Source organism: Diadema antillarum, unplaced genomic scaffold (genome assembly GCF_040938485.1).
Source record: "Diadema antillarum isolate AM-2024a unplaced genomic scaffold, OU_Dant_1.0 scf00000095, whole genome shotgun sequence".
NCBI lineage: Eukaryota > Metazoa > Echinodermata > Echinoidea > Diadematoida > Diadematidae > Diadema > Diadema antillarum.
In genome coordinates this window covers 1,774,130-1,787,500 of record NW_027270984.1, presented here as the reverse complement: position 1 = coordinate 1,787,500, position 13,371 = coordinate 1,774,130, and the positions used below count along the sequence as shown (strand labels likewise).

General features: G+C 38.6%; 1 protein-coding gene across 1 annotated transcript in view; it reads left to right on the top strand.

Annotated features, from left to right (window-relative positions):
* LOC139718473 (cholesterol 24-hydroxylase-like) overlaps positions 1-9,032 on the top strand; it is a 16,581-nt gene extending 7,549 nt beyond the window's left edge. The window contains exons 7-13 of the mRNA XM_071629945.1: positions 691-922; positions 1,617-1,689; positions 2,508-2,592; positions 3,562-3,672; positions 7,255-7,343; positions 7,778-7,844; positions 8,895-9,032. Coding sequence (XP_071486046.1) covers positions 691-922; positions 1,617-1,689; positions 2,508-2,592; positions 3,562-3,672; positions 7,255-7,343; positions 7,778-7,844; positions 8,895-9,032 — 795 coding nt within the window. The remainder of the gene's footprint in view (positions 1-690; positions 923-1,616; positions 1,690-2,507; positions 2,593-3,561; positions 3,673-7,254; positions 7,344-7,777; positions 7,845-8,894) is intronic.
* Positions 9,033-13,371: the final 4,339 nt, after the last annotated feature.

The following is a 13,371-nucleotide window of genomic DNA, read 5'->3' as shown; positions in this document are numbered from 1 at the left end:
GCATATAGAGGAGATTTAGTGTTTCACTGCTGCTATGAGAAGATATTGATTGCTCCTTAACCTATTGAGGACTGTTTGATTTTGCAACAACATGCATTTCCCTTAGACACTTGTCCGAGTACATGTATACTTGAGACTCGTCCTCAATGGGTTAAGCATGAGTATTTCTTATCAGTATAGAATGCTGACTATATTTTCTTGGTATGAATATTTCCTCAGAGCAGTTTCAGTGCCCCCTATAGCAATTGACCTCAGTTCAAGATGATGACCTTTGAGACTGGCAGCCATCAGCAGTTATCAGCATTATGACCTCATTTAACCTTGATGATGCCTGATCAGTGATCATACAATGTACCACTGACTTTCAGAAGTTTACATAATGTGTAGCTATTTTGCCCCTGCTGAGTTGCAATGTGAATGCCCCAATGTAAAGCATGCCCATTATATTGGTTCTCTCCATATAAAAGACTGGGATTTCTTTCCAAGATCCATGCATTCCTCAGTCTAAGTAAAATATCGTGAAATGTTGATTTTAAAATTCGCAAGGGAGATTAAACTCTTATCACAAACTGTGATAATGCTTCAACAGCCTTCACTTGGAAATGCACCTACAGTCCATACTAATACTAAGATGTTGTTTCCATGGCAACATGAAATAACCGCCTATATTATACATAACCTCTTCCCAAGCTGAGCCCACTGCCAAGTCACCTCCGGTACAAGCGCGAGATGCGCGAGACTGCTAATCGGATGCGGGCCCTCGGCCAGGAGTGCATCGAGGCGCGGATGAGAGCCATTGAGGCGGGGGAGGAGGTGCCTAGCGACATCCTCACTTACATCCTGGATGCATCCAACAACCTCCAGGAGGCGTCCTTTGGGATGGAGGACATGATCAATGAATTCTGCACCTTCTTTGCTGCAGGTACTGAGAAGCATTCACACTACAAGATGTTTGTGTTTGGCAGATCCATCTGAGTTATTGTTTATGATATATTAGTGGCTGAATGGAACAGATATACCAATGATTTTGATGATGCTTACATGTGAGCATAAGAGAGGAGCATATCTGTGAAGTACTGTACACACCGTATATTTAGTGAGTCTAATTTTTCTCCAGTCAGGACTTTCCAACACTTTTGAGAGCGGTTAAATTCACGATCGTGAAGTACGGTTACATAAACAGAGAAATGCATGCATGCACGCCCTTTTGATGTCAAGATCAGAGTTAATAATTTAGCATGTTTTTGTATTTGAGAATAGCTCCCGATTCACAAAATTGTGAAAAATAAAAACCTTGCGAAATATATGGTGTATACAGTAACAAGCTACTGTCCAGTCGCTACAGTTGATGACATATGTAGGAAAATGAAATGAGAGAAAACAAAGTCCTTTGAAGTATATAACATACTAATTAGCAGCAATAAATCTCTATTTGTATGTTACAGCACCAAACCACAGTAGTGTCGTCTCTGTTACATGACAGCTTGAATGTTGCTTCTGAAGACAGGCAGTAATGATAATCAGTAGAGTTCACATGCAGAATACACAAACCTTGTCTTATTATGTTTATTCTGGATGGATCCATTTGACGGTCCAAATCATTCTTGTGTTTGCAGGACAAGAGACTACGGCCAATCTCCTGTCATTCTGTCTTCTCCACCTTGGCCACAATCCAGATGTCCTCTCAAGGTCAGTTTTGACCCGCAGACAGTCAGCTGAGAACTAGGAAGGTGTTATAACACCGTAAGGCTGTAATACATGTACCTATGGATTTAATACTTTACTCGCGAAGTCATGATATGAATCCACTTTTGTGTACTAGCAGTCAACATACAATGTAGTGTCTATTGAACTTTGTTACATTGAACTTTGATAGATTACTGCCTTATGCTCGGGCTCATGATTGATGTTCAAGATCTTTTCTCTTCTTTTTTCTCTTCTCCTTTTTTTTTGGGGGGGGGGGGGGAGAGAGGTGGGGGTGGGGAGGGGTATTCATAATTATCATGTTGATATATCTGTAAGCATTCTTCATTGTCTCTCCATCTCTCCATCTTTTGCTCTTCTTATTTTCTCTTCTTCTTTTTTGTGTGAGGTGGTAATGTGTGCGTTTTCGTCAATGGATCATCAATCCATAACATTTGTGTTCAACCTCATCTCCTGTATATGGGGAGGAGGGTGGTGTTTGTATTCTTTCTTTTTTTTTATGGACTTTCTGCTTTTAATTTTATTAATGCTGTGAATTGCATATTGTTTTCTGAAATTCAGTGGTCTATTTATGTCCAATGCTGCTATTTACATTTTCCTGGACACCTCAATAGAACAGCAGCATCTTGTAGGTACAGGTGAGCAGGGCGATTGAGCCATATTCCAGTTATCACTGTTTGATTATTGTTTGTGTATTGCTATTACATTAATTTTATACCCAAAATATGCACAAATGCAAATACATGTACAAATCCTATAGAGATGTTTACCAGCATTCTTCACTATTTCTCTTCTTTTTTCAGACTTAAGAAGGAGATTGACTCTGTTGTTGAGGGGAAGGAATTCATTGACTTCAGTGATGTTGGCAAGCTACAGTATTTGACTCTCGTAAGTATTTCTAAATGCACCTGTGTTGATTCTTGAGCATTGTCGCCAGACCACACCTAGCAACAGACTGTTAGATCAAATTTTGGCACTGTTCAAAATTTTGTAGATAAAAAAATAAGGTCCACATTTTTGTCAATTTGTTACCCTTGTCATACAGTGTCCATAATACTTGTCACTTAAATGTGTGTTTACTGGCTCTGTGCTTTTAGCTTTGTTTCACATGCTAGGAATCAACTACCAAATGCTGTGCAGTTCCAGGCTAATGTTTTCAGTAAGATTGGCAGACAACCAGAAACAGTGTTTGACAAGAAAAGTTAAATTTTAACACTCTAGTTTACACTACAGTCTCTCGCATCGCTTTGGATATTACCTCGCAAGTGGCGGGATCGACTTGTGAGTATTTAGGGCAGACCTCTTCACCGGGGTATGCATCCTACTCTTGGCGAGGAATGAAGGAAGAGGTATATTTTACGTGGGTAGGTTGTGACTCTGTCACACAGGGAACTCTATTTTATGTCCTATCCGAGGGATAGAGTGTTTTGCCTTCGCTAGAGGGGATGACTTGAATACACAACATTGCTCAGTAAGACTCACTTGGGTTTGAATCAGAACTATGCGAGTTCAAGACAGATACTGTAAAAGTGGAAATGTTCGTGATGTTGAAATTTTCTCGCAATTCGCGCAACCAGAAGCTAGTGCGAAAATAAAAGCGCGCGAATATATTTGCGTGCAATATGTTCCAGTAGTTGATGTCTTGATTCCACAGAATTAAAAACAAGTGAAACTCTTCTTACCCGGCCAAGCGCGAAAAATTAGTCGCGCGAAAATATCCACTTTTACAGTACACTATTGACTGAGCCACCTCACTGCCCATGTCAGTCCTCCCCAAAGTACGAAGAAGCACCCAATGAAAGATTTGCTGGTTGACTAGTGACCACACCCATTATAAACTCCAACCCTTACTAATAGGTCTTGAAGGAGTCCCTGAGGCTGAACGGTCCTATTGGAGGGTCCAACAGGAGAGTCCTAGAAGACACTGAGCTGTGCGGCTACACAGTCCCCAAAGGATCCACTGTAGTGGTAGGCCTATGTTGTGTACCCCTGAACATTTTGGGGTTTTTTTGTTTGTTTTGTTTTTGTTTTTGTTTTTTTGTGTGTGTGGTTTTTTTTTTTATTGTATTGTTTTGTTTTGTAATGTTTTGTTTTGTTTTGACGAGGAGAGTTGAAGAAAAATTAAAGATAGATTAAAAGAGAGAGAATGGTACTATCGGTATGGCATGCGTGATATTATAACTTAAATGCAAAGATATGCACATTATAGTAGCAGTTCAACAAATTGTAGTGGTTTATAGTGACCTCGTCTACAGCCACTCTGTCTATTTTCCAATTGGTCTACTGGCAAATCGTCTATTACCGATTCGTCTAATACCCATTTGGTCTACAACTGGGCAATTCCGCAGTTAGGTGGACATGACATGGATAAAAGAAATGTGCCTCTTTATCTTACTCTTTAATCTAGGTATCAACTAATGCCATGGATGTTCACCAATCATTAAGGTCTTTCAAATTCAGTAGATTTTATTTTTCGTATTTATTGATTTTGCGAGATCTAAAACCATCATTTAAAATGTACATGTGGGACTGGGGACACTGAAATTCACTTAAATTCAAATTACAGTTGGTTCCTTTGAAATTTTTTCCTCAAAGTTTTGCTAAAGAGTAAAAGATGAATACATTTAAATACTCCAGAAGTCATGTGACATTTTGTCAATTACAAAAGGGTGAAATGACCTGCGGAATTACTCCGGACAAATGTAACGTTACTAACTGTAACGTTACTAACCATGCATTTGGGGGTCTAGCTAAAAAAATGTTGGTCGAACTGCTAAAAAAAATTGTGTGAACATTTGTCATGATGCAATAATTGAAGTTAATGCAACACTTTGTTTGAAGTAACTTGAATTTTTGCACACTTTTTGTTACAAGACATTGATTTTTTTGTCATGTCCTTTTTTCGTAACGTTACTAACCAGCCCTTTAAGTTGCCATAGCAATTCTAATATTTCTTGGATTGTATTCATTCTTTTCTGTATCATAAACCTGGGAAGAATGAACATGTTTTTGACATAATTTTGACTTGAAATGAATAAATGGTAATTTAGTAGTAAAAACAAATATCTAAATTTGTTCAAATGTAACGTTACTAACCGCGGAATTGCCCAACTTGTTTTGTCCAGTACACATATTGTCTAATAGTCACTTTGCCCACTACCCGTACTGTCTAATACCCGACTCGTCCAAGGAGCATTTCGTCTACTGAGCAATTGATCTAATAGCCAAGTCGTCTATACTCACAATGTCTACTTGTCATGTCGTCTAATATCCATTTCGCCTACTGCCACTTTGTCTACTCCCACCTCGTCTACAAGTCATCTCGTCTACATTCACTTTGTCTAGTTATCATATCGTCCAACCCTTAGTTCGTCTATACCCAACATGGTCTATACCCATCTGGTCTACACCCAACTCGTCTACACCCAACTCGTCTACTCCCAACTGGTCTACACCCAACTGGTCTATACCCAATTGGTCTACTCCCATCTGGTCTACTCCCAACTCGTCTACTCCCAACTTGTCTACTCCCATCTGGTCTACTCCCAACTCGTCTACTCCCAACTTGTCTACACCCAATATTGGTCTACTCCCAACTGGTATACTCTCAACAATTTACCCAAACTGATCATTCCCATCTGGTCATGCTAATAATGAATATACCACTTTGCCTAGTGTGCAGTCCGTCTCACTGTCACGAACTATTCGTAACCCTGCCGTGGTACAAAAATCAATAATAGTCTATTCTTTAAAGTTGTTAATTATTCCGCACGTGCTGAATATAAAGACATATTAATGGTGAGACACGACTATCCAGTCAACATCCTGTCCGTAAAATAACTAAATAATAATAAACTATTTACGACGATGTAGGGCAATTTGTCAATCAGTTGCAATGAAAACATCTCGACGGAAGAACTTCATAAATTTGAATAATAAACTAGCTCAGTTACAATCCTCCATCACAAACGAATTGTCAGTCATACGAAACAGAATTACATTTCGACCACCCACCCCGTCCACCCCCGTCCATGCATGCAGCGATCTTGACGGGATCCCGAATGAGGAATTATCGAGTAATATTTCATCGCGTTTGGTACACAAGTAAAGGTACAACGATCCAAGTGATGTGTGCGTGTAGTTGGATTGACACCGGAGGCACGCGTATAATTACACATCCAGCACCACAACACAGCAAGTTTTTCACACTGTGACATTATTCTTTTTATACAAAGTCATATATTAGTACAAAAAATTTAAACCGAATGGGGCACCAAGAGTGTTCAACCTATTTCAATGGGAAAGGAAACTAGATGAAGTAGACTTTAGTAAGGAGTTTGGAGTAGACAAAAAAAACAACTATATAACAAGTAGACCAGTTGGGAGTAGACCAGTTGGGTGTAGACCAGTTGGGAGTAGACCAGTTGGGAGTAGACCAGTTGGGAGTAGACGAGTTGGGTGTAGACCAGTTGGGAGTAGACCAGTTGGGAGTAGACGAGTTGGGAGTAGACCAGTTGGGAGTAGACTAACTGGTTATTAGACTAATTGAGTATTAGACAAGGTGGATGTAGACCAATTGGCTATTAGACAAAATGGGCTGTGGACTATTTCATTCATAGACCTAATGATTAATAGACGAAATGGTCAAAAGACATAATGGGTATTAGACGAAATGTGACAAATTAGAGATTAGATTAAATGGTTAGTAGACGAAATGGCAATTAGACTAATTGGCATTTAGACAAAATGATTGGTAGACGAGTTGGTAAAAGACGAAGCGAGTTTAGACGAGATGGCATTAGACTTGGTGAACAGTGGACAGTGTGGTTGTAGACGAGGTGCCAGTTTACCATTGTACCATTGTAAAGAGTCTTGTTTTAAAATTTAGCTGAAAAATTTCTCTGCATTACGTCAGTTAAAGCCATCTCTTTTCCCATTTTCTATTAACTGGCTTTGATTGGTGAAATCCAAAGTATAAATGAGCTTATTCAATGGAGACAACTTATTTCAATTCACAAGTGAAATGTCAAATTTATTGAGCATAACTATTGTCTGGATGAACCACGATGGGTTGGCATTATTCCGCTGCCTCTCTGTTTGTGTACATTAAATCAAGGTCACTCATTCTCCTGATTTGATTGCATTATTGAACAGAAACTGATCCTTGGTACCTTTTGCCAATGTCATCACCAGCCCCCCCCCACCCCCCCCCCCCCCCGATATATTACATCATATTCCTTTCTTGTATTGCAAGTATATGGATCCCACAATGTTATTTTTAACCCTCCCTTGGCTAAAACTAGCCAAGCCTTTTCATTGGCTTTCCTTTATTTCCCAAAGTTGAACCTTGCAATAATTTCAGCAAGCCCACAATGGTGTAACAATGCTCAGTCCAACAGGAAGGCCGTACGGATTATATTAGAGAAATCATGCCAACTTTATTCATTTGACAGTTGACCTCAGACGTCATTGCCAAGTGGCAAAGGAAGTAGAGTAAGGGTTAACCAAATTGTCATTTTTCTTTTGCATATGTGTTACTGTGTGTATCAGCTGCCGATGTTCACCATGGGGCGTCATGAGGACCACTTCAAAAACCCTCTGACCTTTGACCCAGAACGCTTTACCAGAGATGACGACAAGTAAGAATGAGCAATTAATATTCTTAGCTTTCCTTCTTTCTCAAGTCAGAGGTCTAAATTTCCTAAAGTAAAAGGTATTGTTCCTCCTTGCCTCTTTCCACTATTATTTTGAAAGGTTTTAAGTCAGCCTGTTCAGATAAGCCAAATGAAGTACATGTACTCTCTGTCTCAGAATTACTTAATTAACATATTTTTATACTACCATCAGCCAGTGTGAGAGTTTTGCAGTTAGAGAGATGAAACTGGAGTTGTTTCCAGAAAAAATAATTTTCCTTGTGTAATTATGCTATGAGCACAGGAAATAGACAAGTGTTGAGTTGTGAGATGTAGGCCCTACCTGGTACTGAATATATTTCCTTGTTCAGAAGAGTATAGAAACTCATATTGTATGTATGACTCATTGATTTTGGATTCAATTTGTGGTTTTATTTTAGACCTCTCTTTGCATACTTCCCTTTCTCTATTGGACCAAGATCATGTATCGGCCAGGCCTTTGCCATGGTGAGTTTGCCCTCTCTGTATAGTTGATATCATTTAACACTGTTTGCTCTGAAATTATTTTCTTGACGATGTTTTCCCATGGGAAAAATCCCAGAATGTTCTATCCATGGAAGGACATTAGATAATAATAGACTACCATGGCACGATCACTGACTGGTATTTGCCTTTTAAAAACCCATATTTGCATGCTCTTCTTTGTCTTCTGTTCTTGTTCCTTCACCCGTCCTTGTTACTCTAACCCCTCTATTCCATTCCTCCTATCTCCTATTCCTCTGTAACCTCCCTTCCATTCCCTTTTCTCCTTACCCAACCTCATTCCTTTCCCTGTTCCTCCTTAACACTTCTCTTCCTCCTTAACCCCCCCCCCCATCCTTGTTCCTTCTTTTGTATACCAACCTCTTTCCCCGATTCTCTTTCTCCCCTTCCCCATCTCTGTTCCTCCTTACCACATCTTCCTCCATAACCTCACCCCTGTTCCTATCCCTCCTTTCTATACACCTCCTTCCCTTTCCTTGTCACTCTTTACCCTCCCCCATCTGTGTCCCTTCTTACCCACTATCTTCATCCTTTTGATCCCCCTCAATCCTATCCCTCCTTGCCCCTATCCTCTTCCTCAACCCCTCCTCCATTCAAATTCCTCCGTACCAATCTCCTTCCCTTTCCTTGCCCCCTTTAACCCTTACCCATCTCTGTCTCTTTTTACCCCTATCTTCCTCTTTAACACCACCCTATCCTTCTTTGCCCCATCTTCTCCCTTAACCCCCCACCCCCATCCCTATTCCTCCTTACCAACCCCATTCCCTTTCCCTGTCCCTCTCTACCCTTCCCATCTTGTTCCCCCTTAACCCCATCCCATTCATGCCCCTATTTTACTATCAAACTCCCCCTCCCCAACCTCCAAACCATTCTGAATTTGGAGGAAAGAATCTGAATTTTGATCATTCCCAGCTCTTCTTTCAGTAGGAGTTTCCTATTTTTTGTGATAATTCTACTACACAGTTCCCAGTCAGAAAGGTTGAGAGGTCTCCATTTATTCCTTATCCTCCTCAGATCGAGATGAAGGTGATCATCGCAAAGCTCCTCAGCAGGTATGACTTTTGCCTCGTTCCTGGCCAGGACCTTGACTTCCAGGAAGAGCTCACCATGAAGCCAAAAGACGGATGCAAGACCTTCATCTCTCTGCGCTGAGGGCGCCCTGCTCTTTAGAGGGAAATTCTATTCAACCAATCATCATCCCCTGATACTGCTTTACTTGACAGCCTTTAACTCTTGTGCAGTGACAATTACAATGACACAGTCACATGTTTCAGTCATATTCCAAATGCCTACCGAGATGTGTACAGCATGTACCTCTGTTTATCAATCTTGAACTGTGAATAACATTCAGTGTTCTGCCTTATCGCTTTTAGTCAATTGTTTTCCCCAAGTCAGTCAAACCATTCATTTATGTACAATCTGTGAGAGATTGCATTCTTATGTGAAATGTACCGTTATCTCTTGACAATCAGAGTGCTATAGTTTGGACTTATTTTTACCAAAGTGTTTAGTTTTTCTCAAAAGTCATATTCCTCATTGCATCTCATATACTACACCTTAGATAGTAAAGATTTATTATAATTTATACCAAAGACACTAGGCATACTCGGAAGGTGAAGGTTTAATTTGTAAATGCATCTTCCCCCTCCTAAAAATAGAGGAAATGATGTGACCTAAATATGTACTTATGAAGGACATATCTCTTAGATACTGAAATCATGTTCTACTACCTTTATGAACAATATTTCTAGCTTGAAATACGGAAGAATGCTCAACTTATAAATATTTATGCCGACTGTGCCTTGCCTCAAAGTTTTGTCCAATTCATTTCAGTCAATTTGAGCAGGGCAAGATGTGGTTGCAAGGCCAGCAGTACATGAATATACCATGAGTAATGTGTGTATGTGTGTTTGTCTCTGTGTGTGTGTGTGTGTGTGTGTGTGTGTGTGTGTGTGTGTGTGTGTGTGTGTGTGTGTGTGTGTGTGTGTGTGTGTGTGTGTGTGTGTGTGTGTGTGTGTGTGTGTGTGTGTGATTGAATGGATGCAGGTGCTATCTATTCAATGTTAATTAGACCCGCATAATACAGATACATTAAGAATCAGGACTACAAGCAATTTTAATAGAAATGTGGTGAAGGGATTGTGCTGTGCCCACAGAGAGCATCATGCAATTAGATGAAATATCTGCAATGATTTGAATTTATTCTTCTTTCATGTGGAGTAGTTGATCAGAAGGAACAAATCTGGAGATTGTAATCTGGCAAAGATATTAGCAAGAGCTTTTGTCCAGCTTCTGGAACTTCTAATGAAATATGCTATTAAATCAAGATCATGCCACAGAAAAGAAGTTCATTCTGTATTTTTCCAGCAAGGAATGCAAACATCCAAACATATTCTAGAGATTTTGACTGATATTATGGTCAACACTACAGCTCAGCTTTATTTGGCTAAATTGCTGTTTCACATATCAAGCATCTTTTTACCAGAAACAATATGGATCCAAACTGATAAATTCTTGTGTCAATTCATGAATCCAAGTACAAGTAATGTATGTGTATGTCCATGATTTTTTTTTTTAATCGTAGCTATGACAGTAATAGTGGAAATTTTTGCAATGTGGAAGTTTTCACACATTTTGCACCACCAGGAAACCAGTGCAAAATGGAAGACACGTGGATATTCTTGCAAGTTATATATTCCACTAATGGGTGTCTTGAATCCAAGGAATTATGAACACATGAAATTCATCTTACCCAGCCAAGCACAAAAAATTACTTTTGCAAAAATATCCACTTTTACGCCCGCTTTTGCAGTACTCAAACACTGAATGATCAGTGCTTATTTATGTCAATTAAAGGCAGTTCATCAATCAGTTGCAATAAGCCATCTACCCTTTGTTTCTGCCACTGTGCTGACTGCAACCGGCAAGATTCAGGGGGCTACTGTACCAGCAATTACAGTGTATGATGTGGTGGCCCCTACTAGTGTCCAGAATGCTGTAACTCCAGAAGGGTCCAAATTTTACTTGCATTTCTACTGTTTGAATTGTAGAAAGAACATTTTGTCCCCTCCTATTTGCGCAACCACACTCACTGTTGATCACTGACTTCCCCAAACCAGTCATTACAGTCTAACTTAACTTGTTGAGGACGGCTGATTTTGCTGCAACACGCACATCCCATAGACACCTGGCCGAATATACTCGAGACAAGTCTTCAACAGGTTAATGTAGGAGCTGCAACGAGGATTCATTCATTCAGTCATTCAGTCATTCAGTCATTCAGTCATTCAGTCATTTTTCCATTTCCAACAGAAATACTTGTATATGGTTTCTCTTTTTTCAGAAATTTAGTGCATAAGTTACACTACAGTGTACAATTAACAAAATTTACATGTTCATAAAATATTTTGGAGTATACAGAAATACTTGAAGTGCTGGCACGAGTATTAGACTGGTGTGAGTAAAACACAAGCCACATAATTCATCTCATTTATTTTGTGGTTTTTAACCTTTTAGCTCAGAGTGATTGTTTTTCCTCATAGAATTTATGCACCACACACCCAGCTACTTTTATAATGGTTAAGTCATTTATGTCTTTGCACAAATGACTTTGTCCAATATAAAGTTTACAGTTCCCCTTTTCATCTTTGAAAGTATGTTTGTATTTACAGGCATATGTAATGGCAATTATCACATTGACTGGATGAAAAAGATATTGAAACTGCTCAATATCCCTCCTCAAGGAAAAAAAAAAGAAGAAAAAGACTACTGCCACATTTACATTTCTTTTTTGTTTTAATATGATTTATGTATTAACTGTATGATTGGTTCGGGAATCCCATAGCTCTGTACACATAGTCCAAGATCCCTAGCATAAAGTTGTAAAGTTCTTCACATTTCCTGCAACAATTTTGTTCTAGAGTCCTTTTGTGTAATCTTTTACAGCTGCAACCAGTTAGTCAATGCTACGACAATAAACAAATATATGTCAGTGCTTTGGTATTGATGGCGATATCTAATTTCCCATACAAGTACTTGTACTATGCAAAATACTGAAGTGTAATATCTAATAAATGCCTTGTGTTGACTAATCATTTGACATCAAGTGCCTGATTTTGCAATACATAATTTATATAAAGAAATAGAAATATAAAGAAATATATATATATATATATATATATATATATATATATATATATATATATAGATATATACATGTATATACATTTATACATGACAAGCTAAGAGTGTCTTATATTGTATACATTCACATTAACTCTGCATATGTTCAAATTCTTAGATATATCATCTAAAGGTTTCTCTCACATTTTATCAAATTTGTCAAATCTATAATCACTTTGAAATGCCTGCAGCAAGAAAATAAAGGTATAACCTCATTCTTTAAATACAATGATAACAAAATATGTTCCTGAGCATTCATATTGTTTTGTCTGTGTGTGCATTCGTGTGCTGCAGGGTAATGTTTCACATACAGCTATACATGTATGTTGTAGGATATGCTTGAATGGGTTGCAGTTCATTGTTCCAAATGTTTATTAATCTAAAAATAAATTAAGGTTCATCATTCTGAGGGTTAATTTTTCCAAAGGTTTGTCATTCCGAAAATGTACAAGGTTTGTTATTTCAAAGGTTCGTTAATCCAAATGTGAAAAAAAAGTGTTATTCCAAACTTTCATTATTCCAAACAAGAAAGAAGCTTTGTAATTCTGAAGGTTCATTACAGTACCCACCTTCTGTTCTTTTTTGGATTAACAAACCTTTCATTTTTAAATCAATGAACCACTGGAATAGCAAACTTTTTGTTTTCATTTCGGATTGATGGACCTTCAAAATAATGAATCTTTCTTTTTTGGATTAAAGGACCAACCATTGAGGTAGGACCTATACAAAATTCATAATATTACATTGCTGAATAAGAAATTATTCCTTTTTTTTTTCATTTTTGGAGTAACAAACACTAGCAGTAACAAGCATTGCCCACCTGAATGGACCTCACCATAAGGGTATTTATAATGTATCTTAAAACGAAAAAGAAAGAAAGGCAGTGGCAGTAAAGTATCTCATCGTAGACAGTTAGAAAACTTTTATTTTCCATCATGTTCCAGGAACAGCACATGGTCCACTACCTCAAGCTTTATTACTATAAAAGGTTGGGAAATGTAGGTGGCAATAACATAGTCGGACTGTCGGACTGTCCACCAAATGGCACCCACACAACACTTGTTTTGGAGTCACTTCATTGGCTCCCTGTTAATGATCACATTAATTTTTTTTTTTTTTTTACAATCTTGTTGGTCACTTTTAATTGTGTTCATAGTTCTGCCGCAGGTTACAATGCCTCTATGATGCCTTCTACCAGTGAATTGTGGTTGAATAAATGTATCTTTTGTTTTTTCTCTCCTCTCCAAACACCACAATTATCATCCCAGTCTCGGAGAATCAACCCCACATCCTGTCCTCCAGACTGGGC